This window comes from Anastrepha ludens, chromosome 3, assembly GCF_028408465.1.
Source record: "Anastrepha ludens isolate Willacy chromosome 3, idAnaLude1.1, whole genome shotgun sequence".
Taxonomy (NCBI): Eukaryota; Metazoa; Arthropoda; class Insecta; order Diptera; family Tephritidae; genus Anastrepha; species Anastrepha ludens.
Window position 1 is genome coordinate 91186636 of NC_071499.1, and position 21279 is coordinate 91207914.

Here is a 21279-nt window from a genome sequence, read left to right on the forward strand (position 1 = left end):
ATTGTGAATAAAAATAGTTAAACCTAAAATAATCTAAATTTTGACGTGTTTGTTTAAAACAACATCTAGGCGCGTCTCTTGAATTACCCTTTAGTTGGATCACTTGACATAGAACCGCTCTCTGCCCTCTTCTCTTTTAATGTGCTATACTTTTTCGATACAACGATAATTTTCAAAGTTATAGCTGTCAACAGTGATGTGTTCGATAACTGGAAATACTTTCATCTTGTACACCAGCAATTCCTTTCTTCTTTGTCAAATATTTGTGCTTTACTTGTAGATACTATGAACGCCAAGCCCACATTAACGATAGACGCTTGATTCTACTAATCCTAGTTTCCCGAAATGATAACTGAGACTGCAAAGTTCCGTATAGTACCCAATATGAGTTTGTACGGCTTGGCCCTTCTCTAGAACGAAGTATAGATTGGTTTTGTCTGCCTCTGTTGCGTACTTTCCATCTGTGTCGTATGAATTCCGTGCTCTCCCTATGTTTGGTCTACACACACTTTGGAGCTAAGATAAAATTGCACGCGGTTGTTTTACAAACATTTTCAAGGGCCAACAAAAAATGTACACTACGAGTACATTAACTCCGGTATAGTCCCCTGATCAGCTAACAAGACGACGATAACTGGCAACTATTTATTAAATGACGCGATTCATGAATGTCTATTTAAGCGAATTTCGAGGTCAAGTGAGAGAATAAAACCAATGCTTTGTTGTTTAATCAGGCAAATGCATTCAAATATTTAAGATGCAAATTTTTTGTATCAAGAATATGAAAAACACTGAAAATTCACCAACCTCAATGAAAAAAATTTCAATGTTAAGTGCAAGCCTGCAATATCCAAACGCCGAGCGGCATGAATGGCAACCAAATGTGTCCTCTAGAAAATCCACCAACACATATGTATGTATGTATATAATATGTGTAACAGCACCAGCCAAAGAGGAGGCGGTGGCGCACCAACAGATGCTGCTCGCTTTCAAGTGCTTTAGCGCTGCTTCGACAGCACCAAGTCTCGCATCGGAGACACTTTGGAGGCAATTCGCGTTTTTGTCATGCAAAATGTGCCATACAAATTAGGTATGCAGCAGACGTTGATGCCAACAGGCGGACAAATGCACAGACGAACATAAGTAAGCACATGCATATGGGTGTATGTATGTGGTTGTGCATGCAGATGTTCGATGCAACCGCATTCAAGATTCGAATTTTTTTTTTCGTTCATTTGCTATTATTTTTTCCTCAAATTCAATTTCCTCACCATTGAAGTGCTTTTAATTTGCGAATACCCGTCAAAGCACACTTTTGAAATTTTAATTTCTTCAACTTTGGTACGCTGCACAACAGTATCAACACAAATAAGCAACAACAATACGCAAAGCCAACTGTTGTTGTTTGTACGTAGTTTGTCGTCATGGCTGTTGGTTTATTATTGCGATCGCTAGTCATTTCTCTGTCATTTTTCTCATTAATGTTGTTTTTGTTGTTAGCATCTTCTCCTGTGGAGACTATCCGGTGCCATTTGTGGCAGCTGTAACGGTGCAGTGATTTGTTACTTCATCGAATTCTATGAGATGCGTATTCGCGATTGCATGTAAATGTGTGTTGGCAATTGAATGCCAATTGACTGCTTGTCTTGTTGCGCCGGTCGGAATGACTGGTGCCTGTCGTTGTCACACAATGCACACGATTGACTAAGTATTGAATAGCAATGGGAAGGGCGATAATAACACGTTTCTTCGATATCAATGGAGTGAAATACATAAATTTGCGATTTCTAGAAAATGTGAGGTAGGTATTTATTCTAACATAAATGTTGTTTTAATGGTGTGACAATAAGTTATTGCATTGTAAATAAGGAAAAGCATGCCACTCGTGTAAAATATACAATTACAAAACTTAGACATGAATACTAGCGCTCCCTTAATACAGATGAATATGAATACGTGTACTCATACATATGCATGTGAGATTATTTTTCTCTGGCTGCACTAAGCTCAATATCGAGCCTTTTGACCATTTGTGGCGTGCGTCTTGCTGTTGATTCACAAATGGAGGGGTATACAGTTTTAATCCGACTCCGAACGGCAGATATTTTGTATGAGGTCATGGCAGAAATGCACTCGGAGGTTTGTCAATGACTGCCGAGGGACGTCCGCTATTAGAAAAAAACTTTTTCTATCATTTTGATGTTTCATGTGCGTAGCTTCGAACCTACGCACTTCCGAATGGTAGTCACGCGCCAACTAAGTCTGCTACGGCGGCCACCTCTTTCAATAGGGTGATTAATTTTGCGCCACTTTGTATTAGCGAAGGTGTTTTTGAAGTAATCCCGAGATGCCGGTTTCATCTTGGGATAAAATATCAATAAATTTAAGAATTTGAAAATGAAGACTGTTTTTAAAAAGATTTCTAATATTATATAGGATTTTTTAATAGGTGCGCTTCAACTTTTTTCCGATAGGGAGGGCGAACGACGCAATATTTTTTATTTTTCGCTTGACGTGCTTGCAAATCGTGCAAATTTTTTATGAAAATAATCGTTCTGTTGCTGCTACTTTAAGAGCATTACGGCCATTTTACGGTCCATTTAACAAGCCGTCCCGTTTTGGAGTTATGTGAAGTCATTGGTCTACAGTAACAAGCCGGCGACGATTTGTGAGCTCAGACCCAATATTGAACTCGAAATTGCTGGAATCTCGACCGATTTATGCAAAAGAGTGGTCGAAAATTGGGTTCAACGATTGGACTTCGTAAAACGTGCACGCGGTGGTCATGCAAAAGAAATCGAATTTCATACTTAAATGTATATGATCAAACTCGATAATAAAAAAAAAATTAGTTAAAAAAGTCAAACCGTTTGTGTTTTATTCAAAAAAGTTCAAAAGTTGAAGCGCTCTTACTGAAAAACCCTATATTAATGAATTGCATTTGAAAAAACGTATGATTTAGGAACTCATGCAACACAAATAAGAATACAAATATAAGGTACTTTTAAAAATATTTTTAATATAAGAAAACATTAAACCAAAAAAAAAACACGATTAAACATTAAATAAAAAGCAAAACCTTTAAAGATATTCACTCTACCCCGATAAAAGTATCATAAATAATCGTATGTATATGCATAGCAAAAGACCTTTTCAAAAAAGGGGGCAAAAACAAAATAAATTATTATTGCATTTAGAGTGTCTAAATAACTGGAAAGCATTTAAAGATTACTACGGCACTAGATGCTCTAATTGGTTTACCACCACTTGATGCTTTCATCCAAGGAGAGGCCTTGAAGGCCATCTGCAGACTGAAACACAATGGGAACTGGTACGGCCCTTGTCCGGCATTGGAACACAGAGAAAGCATGGACATCGATCCAACGATTCTCTCCATGCACCTTGACTCCATGCCATCAAGAGTCGTACTTGGAAAGAGATACAGTGTAGTGCTACCAGAGGCTCAGTTGTGGGAAGACTCAGAAAATGAGCCCGGCAAACACTGTTTTCGCATTTTTACGGATGGCTCCAGGACCGAGCATGGCTCCGGCTCTGGGGTCTAATGCATGCATCTGTGTTTCAAGCGGAGGTGTATGCAGTTCAAGAAGCCATGAACTTTGTTGTGGAAAAACGATGGAGAGGCAGATCCATATGTGTCTGCAGCGACAGCCAAGCTGCGCTTATGGCCTTAGACAGCCCTCCAACCACATCAGGGGTAGTCAAGTCCTGTAAATCCAGGCTGAACTATGTCGGTAGACATAATAGCCTGTTGCTAACATGGGTCCCGGGACACGTGGGTATCGCGGGTAACGAGACCTCTGACTCCTTAGCTAAGATGGGCTCCGAGGCCAACTTCTTTGGCCCAGAGCCCGTTTTGCCACTCCCTTCTGCGGCCATCACAGCCACGGTTAGCAAATGGGTAACTACCACCCACAAGCGAGCTTGGCAGGCTGCAGGGAGGCTGCAGATGGACTAAACTGATGTTACCTGTCATGTCCGATCGACTGTCGCAAACCCTTCTGTCATTAAGCAGAGGGGAGTGCAGACGGCTGGTTGGATTGTTGGCGGGTAACTTTCTGTGAGCAAAGCACATGGAAAGGTTGGGCATCTCAGACAGTGTACTCTGCCCAGCTTGTGAAGAGGAGGATAAGACGGCGGACCACTTCCTGTGTGTCTGCCCCGCCTTCGCTCGAATCAGGTTTGAGGCCTTTGGCACTGATGTGTTAAGAAGCGACCATCTTGGCTCGTTGGCACCACAAGATCTACTCAGATTTCTTAGTAGATCGGGTAGATTTAAAGAAAATTAAAAGGGAATCCAAGTGTAGTATAATGGACTTAATTAATATCTGAGTGCTGCACTTGCTAGTTGTCCCGACAAAAAAAAAAAAAAAAAATTCTATGCTTGACTTAAATCTGTTAGGTACATACAAAGCCTGCCGAACTGTCAAAAGCCAGTCATAAGCCATTTGAAGATAAAAGTCCTTACCTTCGCGTTGAAAATATTTCAACTTCTTTTATCAACGCGTCGAATAATTTATAATATTTTCGCTTTAAGGGAGTTTGCGTAGATTTGTTTAAAAAATTAAGCAAACTTTCCTTAAAAAACTGTCTGTGTCGTTTACATTAGTGGGTCTACGAGTATTATTACATTCATTTAAAGTTCAGAAGAATTGGTAATTTAATATAAAATTGCGCATAACTTATATGAAATGTTATGTGTGGTCCGTATTACTAGACGGAGTAGAAGCATGGGCACTTAACCATCAAATGCCTGATTTTTCTGGTAAAAAAATTATTTTAGACTAATTTTTGCTCAAAATGAGCGAATTTCAAGTCCGTTTTTTTTTTATTAGACTCTTACTTTATCTTGTACCCCGATTTTTTGTGGGATTGGGCATTTGTGCTTAAATTTTTCAAATGAATAATTTTCTTGTATTGGATACTAATTCTTATTTTATTCTTTACTTTTGATTGTGGTACTCAAAAAAGCTTGTACTTGAATTGCATAAATGAAAGTTACATTTTGTTATTAAAAACTGTGTCATTTGCAGCCTCTTCATCGGCATCATCGGAATCGCATTCACTTCACTTGCTGGTGTAAAAAAATACGAAATCTTAAAAACACATAATGACCACAAATTTTGTGCGTAATGCCCAGCTCCACCTTTAGGGAGTTTCACTTTTGGAGCGACTTCAATGCACTTAATTTACTAGATGCGAGTATATTTTTAATTTCCTAATAAATATTTTAAATTTCCTACTCACCAGTACTTTTTGAGCTCTTTACGATGAAAATCACTTTTGCAATAAATTAATTTTTTATGTCCAAGCATTGTCAAATTTGGTTTTCAAATGAATTTTCTGCTTTAAACAAAACCATGGAAAGTAGTTTTGGTAATCCCCTCTTTATAAACTTTTTATTTTTGTAGTTTTTAGAGGATTTTTTTTGGCCGCGCCAAAAGGCGGAACAGAGTATTAAAGGGTTAAAACTGCAATGATGAATAAAATACAGGGTGGCGCACGAATCGTGCTACAAAAACAAAACGTAATAACTTTTTTTCTGTGTGAGTAATCGGCTTTTTTTTTTTTTATTTTGCAGATTAGTATTTAGATTTACAAAAAATGGAGGCTTGGGATACCGAAAAGAGGATTTGGATAGTGCAGCGGTACCATGCTTTGCAGTCCATCATTTCCGTCCAAAGGGAATTTAGGCGGGAGTTTGGCGGCACTCCCCCGAGCAGATGGACCATTATGAGGCTGGTGAACATGTTTGCTGAATCTGGAAGCATCGCACGCAGACCGTACCATCGAGATCCCCATGTTCGGGTCGAAGCCACAATCGCGGCTGTAGCATCGTCAATTCAGGCAAATCCAAGAGTTTCGACTCGTAACTTGTCGGCGCAAATTGGAGTTAGCAGACGGTCATTGCAGCGGATAGTTCATGATGACTTAAACTTGTTTCCGTACAAAGTTCAAATCACAAGCAAATTAAACCCTCTGGATTTGCCTATTCGCCTGGAATTTTGCCAAAAAATTATTGAAATGGCCGAAGAAGACAACAACTTCATAAATTGCTTGTTTATGTCTGATGAGGCCCATTTTGATCTAAACGGCAATGTAAACAAGCAAAATTGCCGTATATGGAGTCAATCAAATCCGCAAATACTCCATGAGATGGAACTGCACCCAGAACGAGTCACAGTGTGGTGCGCAGTTTCATCAAGGTGCATTGTCGGGTCATACTTCTTCGAAGAAAACGGTGTAACAGCGACTGTAAATGGGGACCGTTATTTAAACATGTTGAAGGAGTTTTTTTATCCAGAACTGCGGCGAAGACGTATCCCTTTTAACAGCATTTGGTTCCAGCAAGATGGAGCAACTGCACATATAGCCAGACCGGTTATGGAGGAGCTCCAACGAAAATTTAGAAATAAATTGATATCCAGAAATTCCACTTTCCGCTGGCCCCCAAGGTCACCTGACCTCACTGCACCAGATTTTTTTTTATGGGGTTATCTCAAACAAGAGGTGTATAAAGCAAAACCAAGTAATTTTACTGAATTGAAGCAGTCCATCACAACAATAATTGAGGCGATCCCGACTTCAACCCTTCAGTGCGCAATGAACAATTTTCTCATCAGGTGTCGCATATGCGTGAATGAGCATGGAGGTCATTTACGTTCTATTATTTTCAAAACTAATTAGTTACATAAAATAAAATTGAATTATCTATACAATAAAAAAACAAAAAGTTAAATACATTGATTAGAAAAAAAGTTATTACGTTTTGTTTTTGTAGCACGATTCGTGCGCCACCCTGTAGAAACATTTGGAATGTGTTGCTACTTAACAAAGACTATTGCTTGGGTGTTATGAGACGTTTACGTGAAATCGCCATAAAATAAAGGATTTTTGGGGAAACAACTCGTAGATTCTGCACCATGAAAACGCACAGTCGCACGGTGCCATCATTATCCGTTAATTTTTGACCAAGAACGATACGAATACCATCCAAGAGCTATCGAATTCACCTGATATGGCTCCCTGCGATTGCTTTCTGTTTTATCTAGCCTTAAAGCCACTACAAGGAACCGCTTCGGCAATTTAACAGCCGAAAGGAAGTAATGGAAAAATCGAAGACGGCTCTGCGAATAGAGATATATTGCAGTTGATGGGGAGTACTTTGAAACCGATAATATCATTTTTGAGGAACGAACTTGTGTTTTGAATTTTCTGAATATATTCCGGGAAATTTTTGAACTTTGCGTAAGTAACCTCTTTTGTAAACTTAACTATAAGTTTCGTTTATACAAATTATAAAAGGTGATCAATTTAGAGGCATTTAAATTGAAATAAAACCACAAACTTCTAATTGATAGGGAGAATCATTCATGACATTTATTTTTCGAGGATGTTGACCGCAACTGCGCCACCCGTAAGCACCAATTTTGAATGACTCGCTGGATGACTTCGGTCGATATCTCGTCTTTAGTAATGTTGGCTTCCAATTCCTCAATCGAAGTTGGTTTATCTACAAAGCATTTAGACTTTACATACCCCCACAAATACAAGTCCAAAGGTGTGATATTGCACAATCTTGGTGTCCAATCCACTGATCCGACGCGAAGGATAAATTGCTCACCGAAACGGGTGCAAGTGGCGCTATGTGTTGTTGGAACCAATTGTTATGGAGATCACGTGCTTCAATTTTCGGCATCAAAAAGTCGTTTATCATGGCGCGATAGCGTTCGCCATTGACTATTATTAAGCCCAAAAAGGGCCTCATGGTTGAACACCATAAGTTGGCCTGACGGCGCACTGAACACTTCGTTGAGGCATAAGTACGAGGGGTGCCTTTTATATGTCGGGATTTGGCAACCCTGGTGTTGCAACCTGGCAACTGACAGCTGTATCGCAAAGTTTGACATTTTTTGGCTTTTACGTACTCAGAACGTTTTAAAATACCAGCGCTATTTGTGTTGTTTACAGTAACTTAAAAGTTTCGTCTCGGTCCAAAAATGGAATTAAATCGTGAGCATTTTCGTGCGATTATTTTTTACAACTTTCGACGTGGATTAACTCAGCAACATTGCATGGATGAACTTAATTCATTTCTTGGCGATGAAGCTCCATCAAGGACCAGTGTTTATCGATGGTATGGTGAATTCAATCGTCGTCGTAGTTCACTCCAAGACGAATTTCGTGAAGGTCGTCCAAAATCAGTTGTTGTTCCGAAAACCATTGATGCTGTGCGCGAACTGATATTGCAAGATCGTCATGTGACCTATCGTGAGATTGAGACAATCTTAGGCATTAGTGGGACCAGCATACATTCAATATTGCATAAACATTTGACTGTCAAAAAAATTTGTTCGCGTTGGATCCCACACAATTTGTCAATCGCTCGAAAAAAGGCTCGTATCGATTGGTCGAAGGAAATGCTCAAAAAATACAATCGCGGGGCATCGAAACACGTCTATGACATCGTGACAGGTGATGAATCATGGATTTACGCGTATGAGCCCGAAAGTAAACAGCAGGCGACTGTATGGGTGTTTCAAGATGAGCCAAATCCAACAGTTGTTCGCGCTCGAAGCATTTCCAAGAAAATGGTCGCCTGTTTTTTCGGAAAAACTGGACATGTCGCAACCGTACCACTAGAACAACGCAGAACAGTAAATTCTGAGTGGTACACAACCATTTGTTTGCCAGTTGTCTTCCAAGAAATTAGGAAAACCAATCGCCAAAGACGGGTCACTCTTCACCAGGACAATGCGAGCTCTCACACATCGGCTCAAACAACTGCATTTTTGAGCACCCAAAACGTCGAATTTATGGGTCATCCGCCATATAGTCCTGACTTGGCACCGAATGACTTCTTTTTATTCCCGTACGTAAAAAACAAACTGAGAGGTCAACGTTTTTCGACACCTGAAGAAGCGGTTGCGGCATTCAGAATGCATGTTTTGGAGGTACCTCATTCAGAGTGGCAAAAGTGCTTCGACAATTGGTTCAAACGCATGCAAAAGTGTATAGATCTTCATGGAGAATATTTTGAAAAACAATAAAGTGATTTTCGATGATTAAAATTTGTTTCTGTTCTCTAATCCCGACATATAAAAGACACCCCTCGTATTTCCATTTTGAAATGTCAATGAATACTTAATTTGAAAGTAGTCACGCGTGATCTGACAAAGAAACCCTATTGGAAAAAGTGCCTCCATTCTGATCACTCTTTACCACCGAGTTTCTATGAAAATTTAAGTCTTGCCTAACAGACTCTTAGGTTAGTTCAGAGGTGGCAAAGCAAAAAGTAATTGCTTGATCAGAGGTACATTGTGCCACTACCTGGTGCAAACTTTGTGCGACGGAGCGAAAAAATAATTCAATTTGACTACCAAATAAAACGCGTAGAGTTTTTTTTTTGTTTCGAAATAAATTTTATTACATACTTTATACCTTTGACCATTATACCCACTCTTATCCTACCACTACTCCTTACACATTTACATACCCATACATATACAAATATATTTAGTACTTATACATAAAATTAGCCGAACGAATATGAGTACGAATATACATACATATATAGAGCAACAACAATATCTATGTAAATAAGTGTTTGTAGACACGATTTCAAAAATACACAAAATATGCGATGGAAATGGTTATCCCACAAAATTATTTTTGGCCAAAAATCGTTTAACGATTAATTCAATATAAACTTAAGACTACAATAATTTAAAAGATTTTTAAGAAATTTTCGTTTATTTATGTTGTTGTTATGCAATACAAACAAATGCAGGAGTACGAGCACGAGTATACATACATACACGTATAAGTATGTGGAAAACTAGCTTCTATCTAAAGGAAAGGACAAGTAATTAGAATCAAGCTATGCATTTTTCGCAAATGCTGCTATAAAATTATTGGTACTGGATATGTTTCTGATATACTTAGTTTCATTATGCCACACATTAATCAATACAAACAATTACATATACATAGGTAGTATTTATATTAAGTAAAATTTATGTGATAATAAATTTTCAAATACATAAATGAAGTATGTATGCGTGTACGTAAGTAGTAATTTAAATATTAATAATTGATTAAGGTTAGTGTAACATACATTTATTACTTAATATTAAGCCTATTTACAATATTTAATATTTTGCAAGCTAACTTTTTAACTTTTTTACTATTTTTTTCTTTCAAAGTGAATTTCCACTTCATTAATTGACTCAATTTTTTTATTGGATATAAAGAGTATTATCCTGATTACTTTTGTTTTCGCATAATTTAGAAACAATAAGTGTTTAAGAGTATTCATTACAAAACAAAAATAATTGTACAACAAGTCAACAACAAAGTAAATATACGTAAGTATGTATATGGTAGGCAAATGCTCTATCCATAATTATATTTATATGTATATAGGCATGTATATTACATACATAAATATGTATACCTACAGTACAGTTATGCATAAACGAGTGCATAGTTCCGTTACATAAGCCAAAAAATTCATGCTCACACACATTAATACATAGTAATTTTACAATTTGATTCATGTAACTGCATTCACAGATACTCGTACACCTAAATGCCCTGCAGGAAAATATACCTTCTGCTCAAATATGAACGAGACGTTATCAATAAAACGGTCCGCGGATGACATATGGGAAAAATAAATTTTTTGTTTTTTTTGTAGGACTGTTATAAGCTTACATGGCAAATTTCAGCGTGATATGTCACATAGTTTGTTTTCTGTGCTACTGTAAACAAGTCAAGCTCGAGAGTGTTCTTCGAATTTAACGATGGAAATTCAAGTTGAACAAAGAATTTGTTATTCCAACAAAATTTCGGCTTCAGATGCCTTAAAAATGTTGCAGTCAACCTATGGGGACTCTGCTCTATCGCGTGCACGTGTTTTCCAGTGGTACAAATCGTTCAAAGAGGGCCGTACATCAACCCAAAAAACCACGCCAAAGTTGCTCAAAAATTAAGGTTATGCTTGACTGTTTTTTTCGATTACGAAGGTGTGGTGCACTCGGAGTTCCTTCCGCAAGGCCGATCGGTTAACGCTGAATATTATTTAGACGTTTTAAAGCGTTTGCGCGAGAACATTCGTCTTAAAAGGAAGGAATTGTGGGACAACAAGTCATGGTTCTTGCATCACGATAATGCACCAGCTCACACATCACGTCTTGTTCGCGATTATTTGAACAAAAATAATGTTAATATCGTTCCGCAAGCACCGTATTCGCCTGATATGGCTCCATGTGACTTTTTCCTTTTTCCAAAGGTCAAGTTGCCGCTCCGTGGAAAACATTTTGAGACAATTGAAGTCATAAAAGAGAATTCGAAGAACACACTCGAGCGTGACTTGTTTACAGTAGCACAGAAAACAAACTATGTGACATATCACGCTGAAATTTGCCATGTAAGCTTATAACAGTCCTACCAAAAAAACAAAAAAATTATTTTTCCCATATGTCATCCCCGGACCGTTTTATTGATAACGTCTCGTTCATATTTGAGCAGAAGGTACTATTTCAAAATTGCAAACTGACCACAAATAAACCATGAATATTTACACAATAGCTGAAAGGTGAGTTTAAACACGGAACCATGGGCTGGTTGTTTAGGTTTAGGGCAATTCGGGTATCGGTCGCAAAGTGGTGAAGTAGAGTTATTGCGTTGTGGAGAGTTAATACATAGTTTTTTTAGATAAGAATGCAGAAATAACCACAAGCACTTATTTTATGCTAAGTAAAAAATGCATGGTGATATCTATTGATAGTACCTCATTAATGAAAATAAATATTTGCTTTTACACAGGTATGCATAGTAAATTGGAAACATCGCAGCCGTTTTTTTTTCAACATTTGAATTTTTTGAGTTATGAGACTAATGAAATAAATGAACGATTTAGTAAATTCGTGAGCTTACAAAAGAGAAGGAGGTTAGTGAAAATCGCATTTCAACTTTTTTATTCAGAGAATGGACAAACGTACATTATATAAGATATTAAAAACCGACCCTTCTGCGGTCTTTGTTTTATTTTGGATAATACTGGTCATCCCGTCAAAGATGATAGGCTGGACCAGCTGCACTAGGAGAATTTATGTACTTATAGAAACGTCTGTTGAGCGACTTTCCCCAGGACAGAAATACAAGAGAATATACAAACGTAAACTATATAACTGATTAAAAGGAGGGACCTTCTGTCTATAATTGCAGAGCACAAAATGTTCAAAGATAAGTTAACATAACCGTAACTAGCGATCAAATAACTGCCAACCTAAAATATTTCGAAAATTATACAACAATGGATCTACAACTTCAACTTTTAATTTTTGAGTTATGAGACTATTAAAATAAATGAGTTATTTAGTAAATTCGTGAGCTCACAAAAGTGAATATACATGGTTAATCGTTAATTTTTTACCACTACAATTTTTCCCGCAGGGCTTTTACGTACGGATATGTATGAGTATTTAATATACGAATATTTGTACATTTGCATATAAAAGTTTTGAAAATTATTATGAACGCCCTCATGTGACTACATACATTTTCCTTTTTTCATTTTTTTCCTACTAAGTTTCTTTTACTATTTTTAACGCATGCGATGATACATGACTTCCATTTATAGCAGCTAAAGTCATAATTTTATGGTTTGCTTGTTGCCTTAATAACTTGTCAAACATCGTTTTGTATTATATTACTTCTTATTTAAGTAGTAGTTACTTTCACTCAACATCAAATTTATTTCGGAATTAATTTCGTCGATAATTTTTTTATAGAAATCGTTCCTCTGACTTCATAATTCCAAATATAAGTGTTTTCAAGTTTTGTTTGTTTCTCAGCCCTTTGAACCATTTTCCTCAATGTAAACATTACCGGGTTGTAATGTTTTTAAAATACGCCGTTCATGATGTTTTGCCGGTTTTTCTGCAAAGAGATTTGAAGAGAAAGTTTAGATAGAATTTTTCAAAAACAAGCAAAAGCAAAAAAGTAGAAGGAAATAACTTAGGCTTTTTTTAAATCAGATATTTGTTTCATGAAGCTAGTGTTCTTCGAACCCCCGATTTATATAATATTTTTCGTCAGGAAGTGAACTATCTCTATATTCACCTGAAATATTTATTCAAGTTGCTAACTAATTGTCTTCGCCGATAGTTTATTTTTCCTTCTTCTAACTGTCTTTCAATTGCGGTTTTTCACTCTTCTGCTATGGAGCTAGTGGAGATTTTCGAATGTGTAACCAAACTTTCAGTCTAGAGCCAAGATTTTTGCCCACTATAATTCAAATTTCCATAGCATCTCCACCTCTCTGACAGACGATTCACGGTAAGATTAAACGATTTTATTTCCGATTTCGGCAGGTGTGCCTCAGTATGGCGTTCTTGGCCTAAATTACCTTTTGCTTATATTTGTGTTAGCCTCAACATTCGCGGATGTTACCGCAGTTATGTACCGAAGTAAATGCGAAATAACGGTATGAAAAATCTTACAAAACTACTAAACGGCTGTAGAGGATTTGGTGGAAAACTGACGAATTAAAGTGACATTTACACTCAGGACAAACTTCCAGCTGTTGTTTTGAACAACACAATTATTCCCCAATATAACAAAGTTGTGTACCTTAGTTCCTGGAAAGGGCAAATTCTTGGCAAAAATTGTTGCATTAATTTATGAAGCGAAAATCTACATAAAAAAATCTAATATGGTAGAGATCTTCAAATACCGATGATAGATGACGAAATTAAAAACAGCAGAGAAAAGTATCTCAAAATATCTGGGCCCACCCGAACCTTCTTGCTACTGCTCTCGCACACATAATCAGCATAACACTTCTACAACAAAAACATATTTGGAGAAATGTACATAGGTAAAAATGGGGCCACCCAGTAAGAAACGAGTCCATCGCTAAGTAATACAAGTTTATTTTTATACGAGAAAAAGAGAGATCAAGCCAATGAAATTTTATTTCAAAAAATGTTTAAAAACACTTAACAGTCGGTAAATCAAATGTTTGGTTTCTGGAAGAAATACCGCCGCACCTCAAGTAAAAGTATTTGGACTGTCTCTAGCTTCCGTACGACTTTTTTATATTATACAGGTATTGATTGAAAAGTAATGAGCCTTCCCGCGCGTAATCGGCTGGTGGGGGCAAATGATCGTTGGACCTTCCCCTTCCACTAGAAACCGATCCCAGTTCGCTGGCAACAGCGGTGCAGTCAACATCGCTCCGTGCGTGAAAGCTGTTTTAAAAGTGTGTTAGGATTTTGCAGTGGCGAAAATGCTGCGATCGTTGGAGCAACGTTACTCGATCAAATTTTGCGTAAAGCTAAACAAAACGAGTACCGAAACCATTGGGTTACTCAAGGAGGCTTACGGGGACCAATCTCTGTCCAGTGCCCAGGTAAAACGGTGGCAGCACAAGTCGTTCAAGGAAAACCGCGTCGCCCGGGTTCGGCCCGACCTGGTCAACAATTGGACCCTTTATCACGACAATGCGCCGGCGCACACCGCCTTCCTCTGCATTGGCCAAGATGGGAGTTCAGGTGTTTCCCCACACTCCCTACAGCCCAGACCTGTCCCCTCCGGACTTCTTCTTGTTCCCGCGCCCGAAAAGAAAGCTGAAGGGGAGGCGTTTCGACTCCATCGAGGCGATCCAAAAAACTGTGACAGCCGAATTGAACGCGATTCCGGCGGACGAGTTTAAAAAATGTTTCCTGCAGTGGAAGGATCGCTACCAGCGGTGTATTGACGCTCAAGGGTCCTATTTTGAAGAATATTAGTTGTATTATATAAGCCAAAAGGTTTAATAAAACTGCTTAAAAAAATAAGGCTCATTACTTTTCATTGCAGCTTAATTTTTAGGTTGACGAAAGGTAGACGCACTCGCTCGATCTAGCTCGATGTCTCTTCTAACCCTGGGCTGCTACAAGTGATATATGTATGTATATTGACAATATAATTAGTACGGGCGACTTTCTTACATGTAGTAGGCAAATCGGCTAAGCAAAGTTGCTACTGAACCTGAGAAAGCGTATGTATGTAATCTAAGGTATAAAGTCTAGGTAAGATTCCTAAGCGTACAGAAGTTGGAATACCCCAAATATTTACATATTTTTTGCCCTCGATATTTTCTCTACATCCTGGTAACATGCCTCAAGTGGTATTTAAACTTATGTCTCTGAGTATTTATTAAAGTTGTGGTACAGGGTTTTCACCAGTGTGGAACAATAACAGAGGAACCGTCCTCGTATCTGTAGCTGCAACAGAATTTAAAAATCCATTCTTGAGACTACTAAGCGGCAGGCAATGGCCAACCTCCAATTGCATTTGAAAGTCATTAAGAAGCTTCTCATAAAAACCATCTGCCGTTCGAAGGTGGCATGAAACTTTAGGTCCTTACATTTGTGGAACAATATCAAGATGCACAGGACAAGGACCAGCTCGGTCAAATACCCAATTAGGATGTGCGCGCCAATTATATATTTCTAAAACATATATACATATATAAGCTTATGGAGAAGCGATGAAGGCAGGTAGGCTCCCCAGCCTTTCTGCTAGTTGCCTTTAGATGAAAATCAAAGCTCTTGCACATTTGAAAGCTATCTTCTAAGTAGTACTATTACGATGCTACAGTAGTGTGGTTGTCAGAGTGAAGCGCGAAATATGGATTAGTACAGTAAAAAGTATGAGCCAATTTATTAATGAGAGATCCTATTTATTGCTGTTAATTTAATCTGAACTACAGTGAACGGGAAGCCGAAGGCTTAGGTTTGGTGAGAGAATTTACTACACAGGTCACAGTCAGACCAACGCCATTTCCGTGTAAAAATAGTCACGGATTTTGATTCCACATTTGTGACGTTTCCCTTTTCAATCTTCTTTGCGATTCTTAAAAACGTTTATTGAAAAGAGAAACTGCTTAGTCCAGCAGTCGCCAGTATCCCGCCATGTTATCTGGAATTTTTGCATGCTTAAGGTCTCCTCAAGGCTGTGTTGTGTTCAGGATGGTTGCTTTCCAGCTGCCTAAAGTTTGTCAATCTTCAAAATCAAAAACATTTGTCATTCTGGGCAACAACTGTTATTTTATACAGTTCCAATGCTCAAAATACCGGCACAACTTAACAAATTAACAACTACAAATTTCACTGCCACACAATTGTCAAACACAAGTGACATATGACTGGCATAAATGTTACTGCAAAAAGGACCAACACAGAATTTTAATGCTAAACTGCATGGCGTGCCAGGAAGACCCCGAGCTGCAGAGCAGCTGGGTGCTTAAAAGCATAAAATACATCAAAAAGTAATAAAAAATTTGGTTACAAATAAAAAAATAAAAATAAAACTTCATTACTTTGCGACTGATATTTGTTGCACGTCTGTCACAATGGGTCGAACGTGATTGGGAAACGAAAATTGGCGATTGACCAAAATAAATTTTGAGGGGTACAAAGAACAAAATAAGGAAATGCAAGGCAATGTGCTTACAATTAACAGAGACGAGTATTTACCAGGGAATTTGTGCGCAGCTTGGCTTTGTGCGATGAGAAGAATGCAACGCATGTCTGTATGTACATATAAATATAAGAATACGCGTTATAAAAGTTATTAAATGCCAGCACGAGCACGCAAAAGCTTTTGTTTTTCACTTTAATCTGTGATATTCTTACTTTACCTTTTTCACTTGAGAATCAAAAATATTATTAACATGTTGGCGCGTCAACAGTTCAATAAATCACACGAAAGAGCTATTCAAATTCACACTCGAGTTTTAAAAGGGGTTCGCATTTATTTGCGGGCGTTGAAAATAAATTATGAAACACTTTACAAAGTTGTCAGAAATGAAGTTCACTCATGGCTTTTATACATATATTATATTTAAATACCTCGTTTCAATTACTGTGGCTCCACAGCACTGGGAGTAAGCAAACAAAATGAGATAAAAAATGCATACCTATGAGGCTCCTGCTGATCGCCGAACTAGGCAGTTGAGACATGAGTCTGGCGCGTACAAATGGAAATGTCTGGCGGCGCGTCTCGTATGGCAGCCACACATCATAATTGTCACTTAATACCTCATCGATGCTTATTTATAGAATTCTCAAATAAATTTGTGAAGTAAAGTTTCTTGAGTTTTGAGTGTTCGAATCTTTTTATGCATTTCTTTATTCTGATCATTCGACAAACTCTTGTCTATGCAAATTTTAACACTTTCTATACCCCATTCCTCTCGAGTTGCATGCGTGACTCGTGCAAGGGCTTAACTTAATACGTGCATACATAGAAGACACTCACACTTCAACGCATCAATAACACTTTAAGGCAATAACCAAAAATGGATTTTCGGCGCAGAACAGCGGGAGTTCTGTAACTAATGCCACTCATAAAATAAACACCAAAAACAATTAATCTCGACATTCGATTCTAAATACGAGTATGCGCATCATATGTTCGAGTATGTATGTATGTACGTAAATCTGCACATTTCTATGTAGGAATGTATGGGTGTGCAGTGAGTGTGCACACTCATCTCGCATATGTGTGGCACTTAAAGGGCCCGAGAGCCATACATTTATCGATAGAGTCTTAGCACAATATGAGCCGCATTAGATGAACCAAATACTAGGGGATAGCCGAGAGAGAAGAATCCAACTCTTCAATTGTTTCTCATTGTCAAACTCAAGTGGCGTGTAAATTACTTTCGATACTCACTTTGTAAGGCACTAAAGGATGAAGGGAAAGAAGTTACGCAGTGCACATGAACCGCAAGCTGCCAGTGTTCCAATTGCAACCCCCTGGCACTCTGTTCTCTGTAAAAAACTTTTCACCATAGAACTGGAAAACAACCATTATCTACTAATATCGATAGTAATGAGTATTATCGTTTCGGCCAAATATAGGGTTTTGGAAGTTAAATGTCTTTTATTACATTATCATACATAAAACATAGGCTGAAAAGTTCCCGGTCTAACACATAAATGGGTACTAGTTTTATTGCATTCAACTCTTTTTCAGTTAGTACCAACCTGAAAGCAGATATTCTATTCATTAGTTCGTGAGTTATTGTGCTAAGAGTGGTGCTACTTTTGTTATTTTCAAAACAATGGATCAAAAAGAATTTCGTGTTTTAATTTTACACTGATTCTTGATGGGGAAAAATATCGTTCAAGCGAAGCAATGGCTTGAAAAGTAGAGACCCTGATGATGCACAACGCAGTGGACGTCCAAATGAGGCGGTAACAGCAGAAAACATCAAATAAATCCACAAAATTGTTTTGGATTACAGAAAAGTGAAATTGCGTGAGTTGACTGACATCGCGAAGATATCAGATATCAAAATTGGCTTTGTATCGCATGAGCATTTGACTATGAGAAAGCTCTGTTCAAAGTGGGTGCCGCGTTTGCTTACTGTTGACCAACAATAAGAACATGTTGATGATGGCAAGACAATGGCAAACCTACATGAATGGAGCTTCGAATTGCTCCCACATGCACCGTATTCATCAGATTTGGCTCCAAGCGACTACTGGCTGTTCGCAGACATAGAAGAAATGCTCGCCGGTAAGAAATTTCCCTCGCTGAGACTGAGGCCTATTGTGAGCCAAAAGATAAATCGTTCTACAAAAGTGGTATTGAAATGTTTGAGCGGCGGTGGAATGATTGCGTTGTTCGTGTTTTCCTTGTTAGGCCCGGGACTTTCCAGCCAATGTGTAATGTATTATATATACAGCTCGCTAAAAAATACAGCACCTTAACATTTTTACCACTTTTAACTATTTTTCTTCGTTTTTGAAGGTTCATTGTTTCTTTTATAAAAGTATAACTTATTGCCTAACCAAAACTATATACATTCAAATTCTTCTTCTTCTTTCATAGCGTTACAACGCGGGGTGCGTTAAAGCTTCCTTCAAAATGTTCCTCCAAAGCGGTCTATTTTGAGCTGTTCTTAAGATCGTGTTCCAGTGCGTCTATCCAACAGTTCCTAGGTCTGCCTTTGGCCTTCATGCCCATTAGCTTTCCTGTCAAGGCTTTCTTCACTGTACAGTCAACAGGCATACGGATCACATGACCTAGCCATCTTATGCGCTGCGCTTTAACAAAACGCACAGCTGTCTCGTTCTGAATTAGATCGTTCAGTTCCGAGTTCAATCGGATTCTATAGGTACCATCATCCATTCTTATTGGGCCAAAGATCTTTCTTAAAATTTTTCTTTCCATGCGAGCAATCTGAGCACAATCATCAACTTTAAGAGTCCATCACAACCATATGTTAGGATTGGTCGAATAAGAGTCTTGTACATAGTGAACTTTGTAGCTTTAGACAGAAGTCGGGACTTGAACAAGTTAAGGTGGGCGTAATACGCTTTGTTGGCGGCGTTGATGCGATCCCTGACGGCGGAAGTTGAATCACCACTACATGCGAACATAACTCCTAGGTACTTAAAATGCTGCACTGCTTCAAAAGTATAGGTTCCCACATGGAAATTTGGCATCTGTGCAGGCCGCCTCGATTTCAACAGATATTTGGTTTTGCCCTCGTTTACAAAAAGGCCAATATCGTTCGCAATTTTGTTAATTTTTAAGAAAATTTATTTTAAGTCATTCCTATTTCTTTAGAGAATACCGATGTCATCTGCATAAGCACATATTTGGGTTGTTTTAGTCAGCAAGGTACCACCTTTGTTGACTTCCCTTACGACAAAGTGCAGCATCAAATTGAATATGACTGTTGATAAGGCATCACCTTGTTTTACACCTGTCTCAATAGGGAACGATTCTGTGAGCTTCCCTTGAATGATCACTTTTGCTTGTGTATTTGTGAGCGTTGCGCTAACGAGCCTTATTAGTTTGGCAGGTATTCCAAGAATAAGCAATATGAGCTGGATCCTATCTCTTTTAACAATGTCGAAGGCTTGTTTGAAATCAATGATCAGGCAGTGAACATCTAGCCCGTATTCATAGTGTTTTTCAAACATTTGGCTAAGAACGAAACATTGGTCGATTGTAGACTTGCCTCTACGAAATCCGCATTGGTAGTCTTCAATTATTCTTTCAGCATATTCGTTGATTCGTTCACAGAGAACATTTGTAAAGAGCTTGTAGGCCGTGTTAAGCAGTGAGATACCAGGATGATTATCGCATACTCTCTTATCACCTTTTTTGTGTACTGGGAAGATTATGCATCCTAGCCAATCAGATGGTATGGATTCTTTTTCCCATATGTCTATTATTGAATGGTGGAGGCACTTATGTAACTCCTCACCACCTTCTTTCAGGAGTTCAGCCGCTATAAAGTCTTCGCCGCTTGCCTTTCCATTTCGAAGCTTTTTAAGAGCCACGATACATTCAAATTACAAACTTAAAAAATTTAACAAATTTCACCAAACTTTTACATTTTAGCATAACAGAGTATCAAACTTAATACAAAATTTATAAAAAATCAACAAATTTTAACCCTATTTAATCAGAACTAAAAAAAAAAATTTAGGTACGCAGATTTATAATCTGTTAAATTATAGTATAATAAAGTGCAGGTGGATCAAAATTCAAGCTGGTGTTTGAAGAATTTATCCTTGACGCTGTTGTGCATTTCCTTCATATTAAGAAAGATATCGCATAATAATTACCAAAAATCAACAACAATTTTAAGCCACTTTAAGCTTACACTTCATTAGACTAAAATTTAATGGGTTCTAAATTGCGTACCCAAAAAAATTTGTTTAAATTGTGATTAAAAAGTATGAAAATTTGTTGAAGTTTTATAAATTTCGTACAGAGTTTGAAACTTTGATTTACATGACATTTATTTGCAAATAAACTATACATTTTTTAAAAATCCATGATAATCAAAAACAACAAAAGAAATTACTCAAAACTGGTGCAATAATTTTTCGCAGGCTGTAGATGTACTATCGGCAAGCCGATATGGCAGTGGAGACCTTTGAAATTTAATTAGAAAACTAAAAAGTTTCCACCTGCTATAACGATATAGAGACAGTTTCACCATTCGCGACATGTGCATGTATATACAGGGTCATTATTAATTGTACAGGTCTGCAAAAAAATGGGTTCGGAATGTTCTATAAAAGTGTAGTGTCATTTCCGAAGTAATTTTTTGCGTGGAATCCGAATCCGGGATTTAAATTGCTCTATCACGCAAGGACTTTGAGATATCCTAACCTAAAAGTGCAAAAAAAGCTGTTTTTCCCCATTTTTGAGGTTATGTAGCTACGAAGATTTTGC

General features: G+C 37.8%; 1 protein-coding gene across 5 annotated transcripts in view; it reads right to left on the reverse strand.

Annotated features, from left to right (window-relative positions):
• Positions 1-9425: 9425 nt before the first annotated feature.
• The window catches only part of LOC128858467 (tumor necrosis factor receptor superfamily member wengen), a 95605-nt gene continuing 83751 nt past the window's right edge, over positions 9426-21279 (reverse strand). For 4 of the 5 annotated variants that reach the window (XM_054094765.1, XM_054094764.1, XM_054094767.1 and 1 more), the window contains one exon: positions 9426-12963. In XM_054094765.1, coding sequence (XP_053950740.1) covers positions 12875-12963 — 89 coding nt within the window. In that variant the 3' untranslated portion in view covers positions 9426-12874. The remainder of the gene's footprint in view (positions 12964-21279) is intronic. The other variant, XR_008454010.1, reaches the window with a different exon arrangement.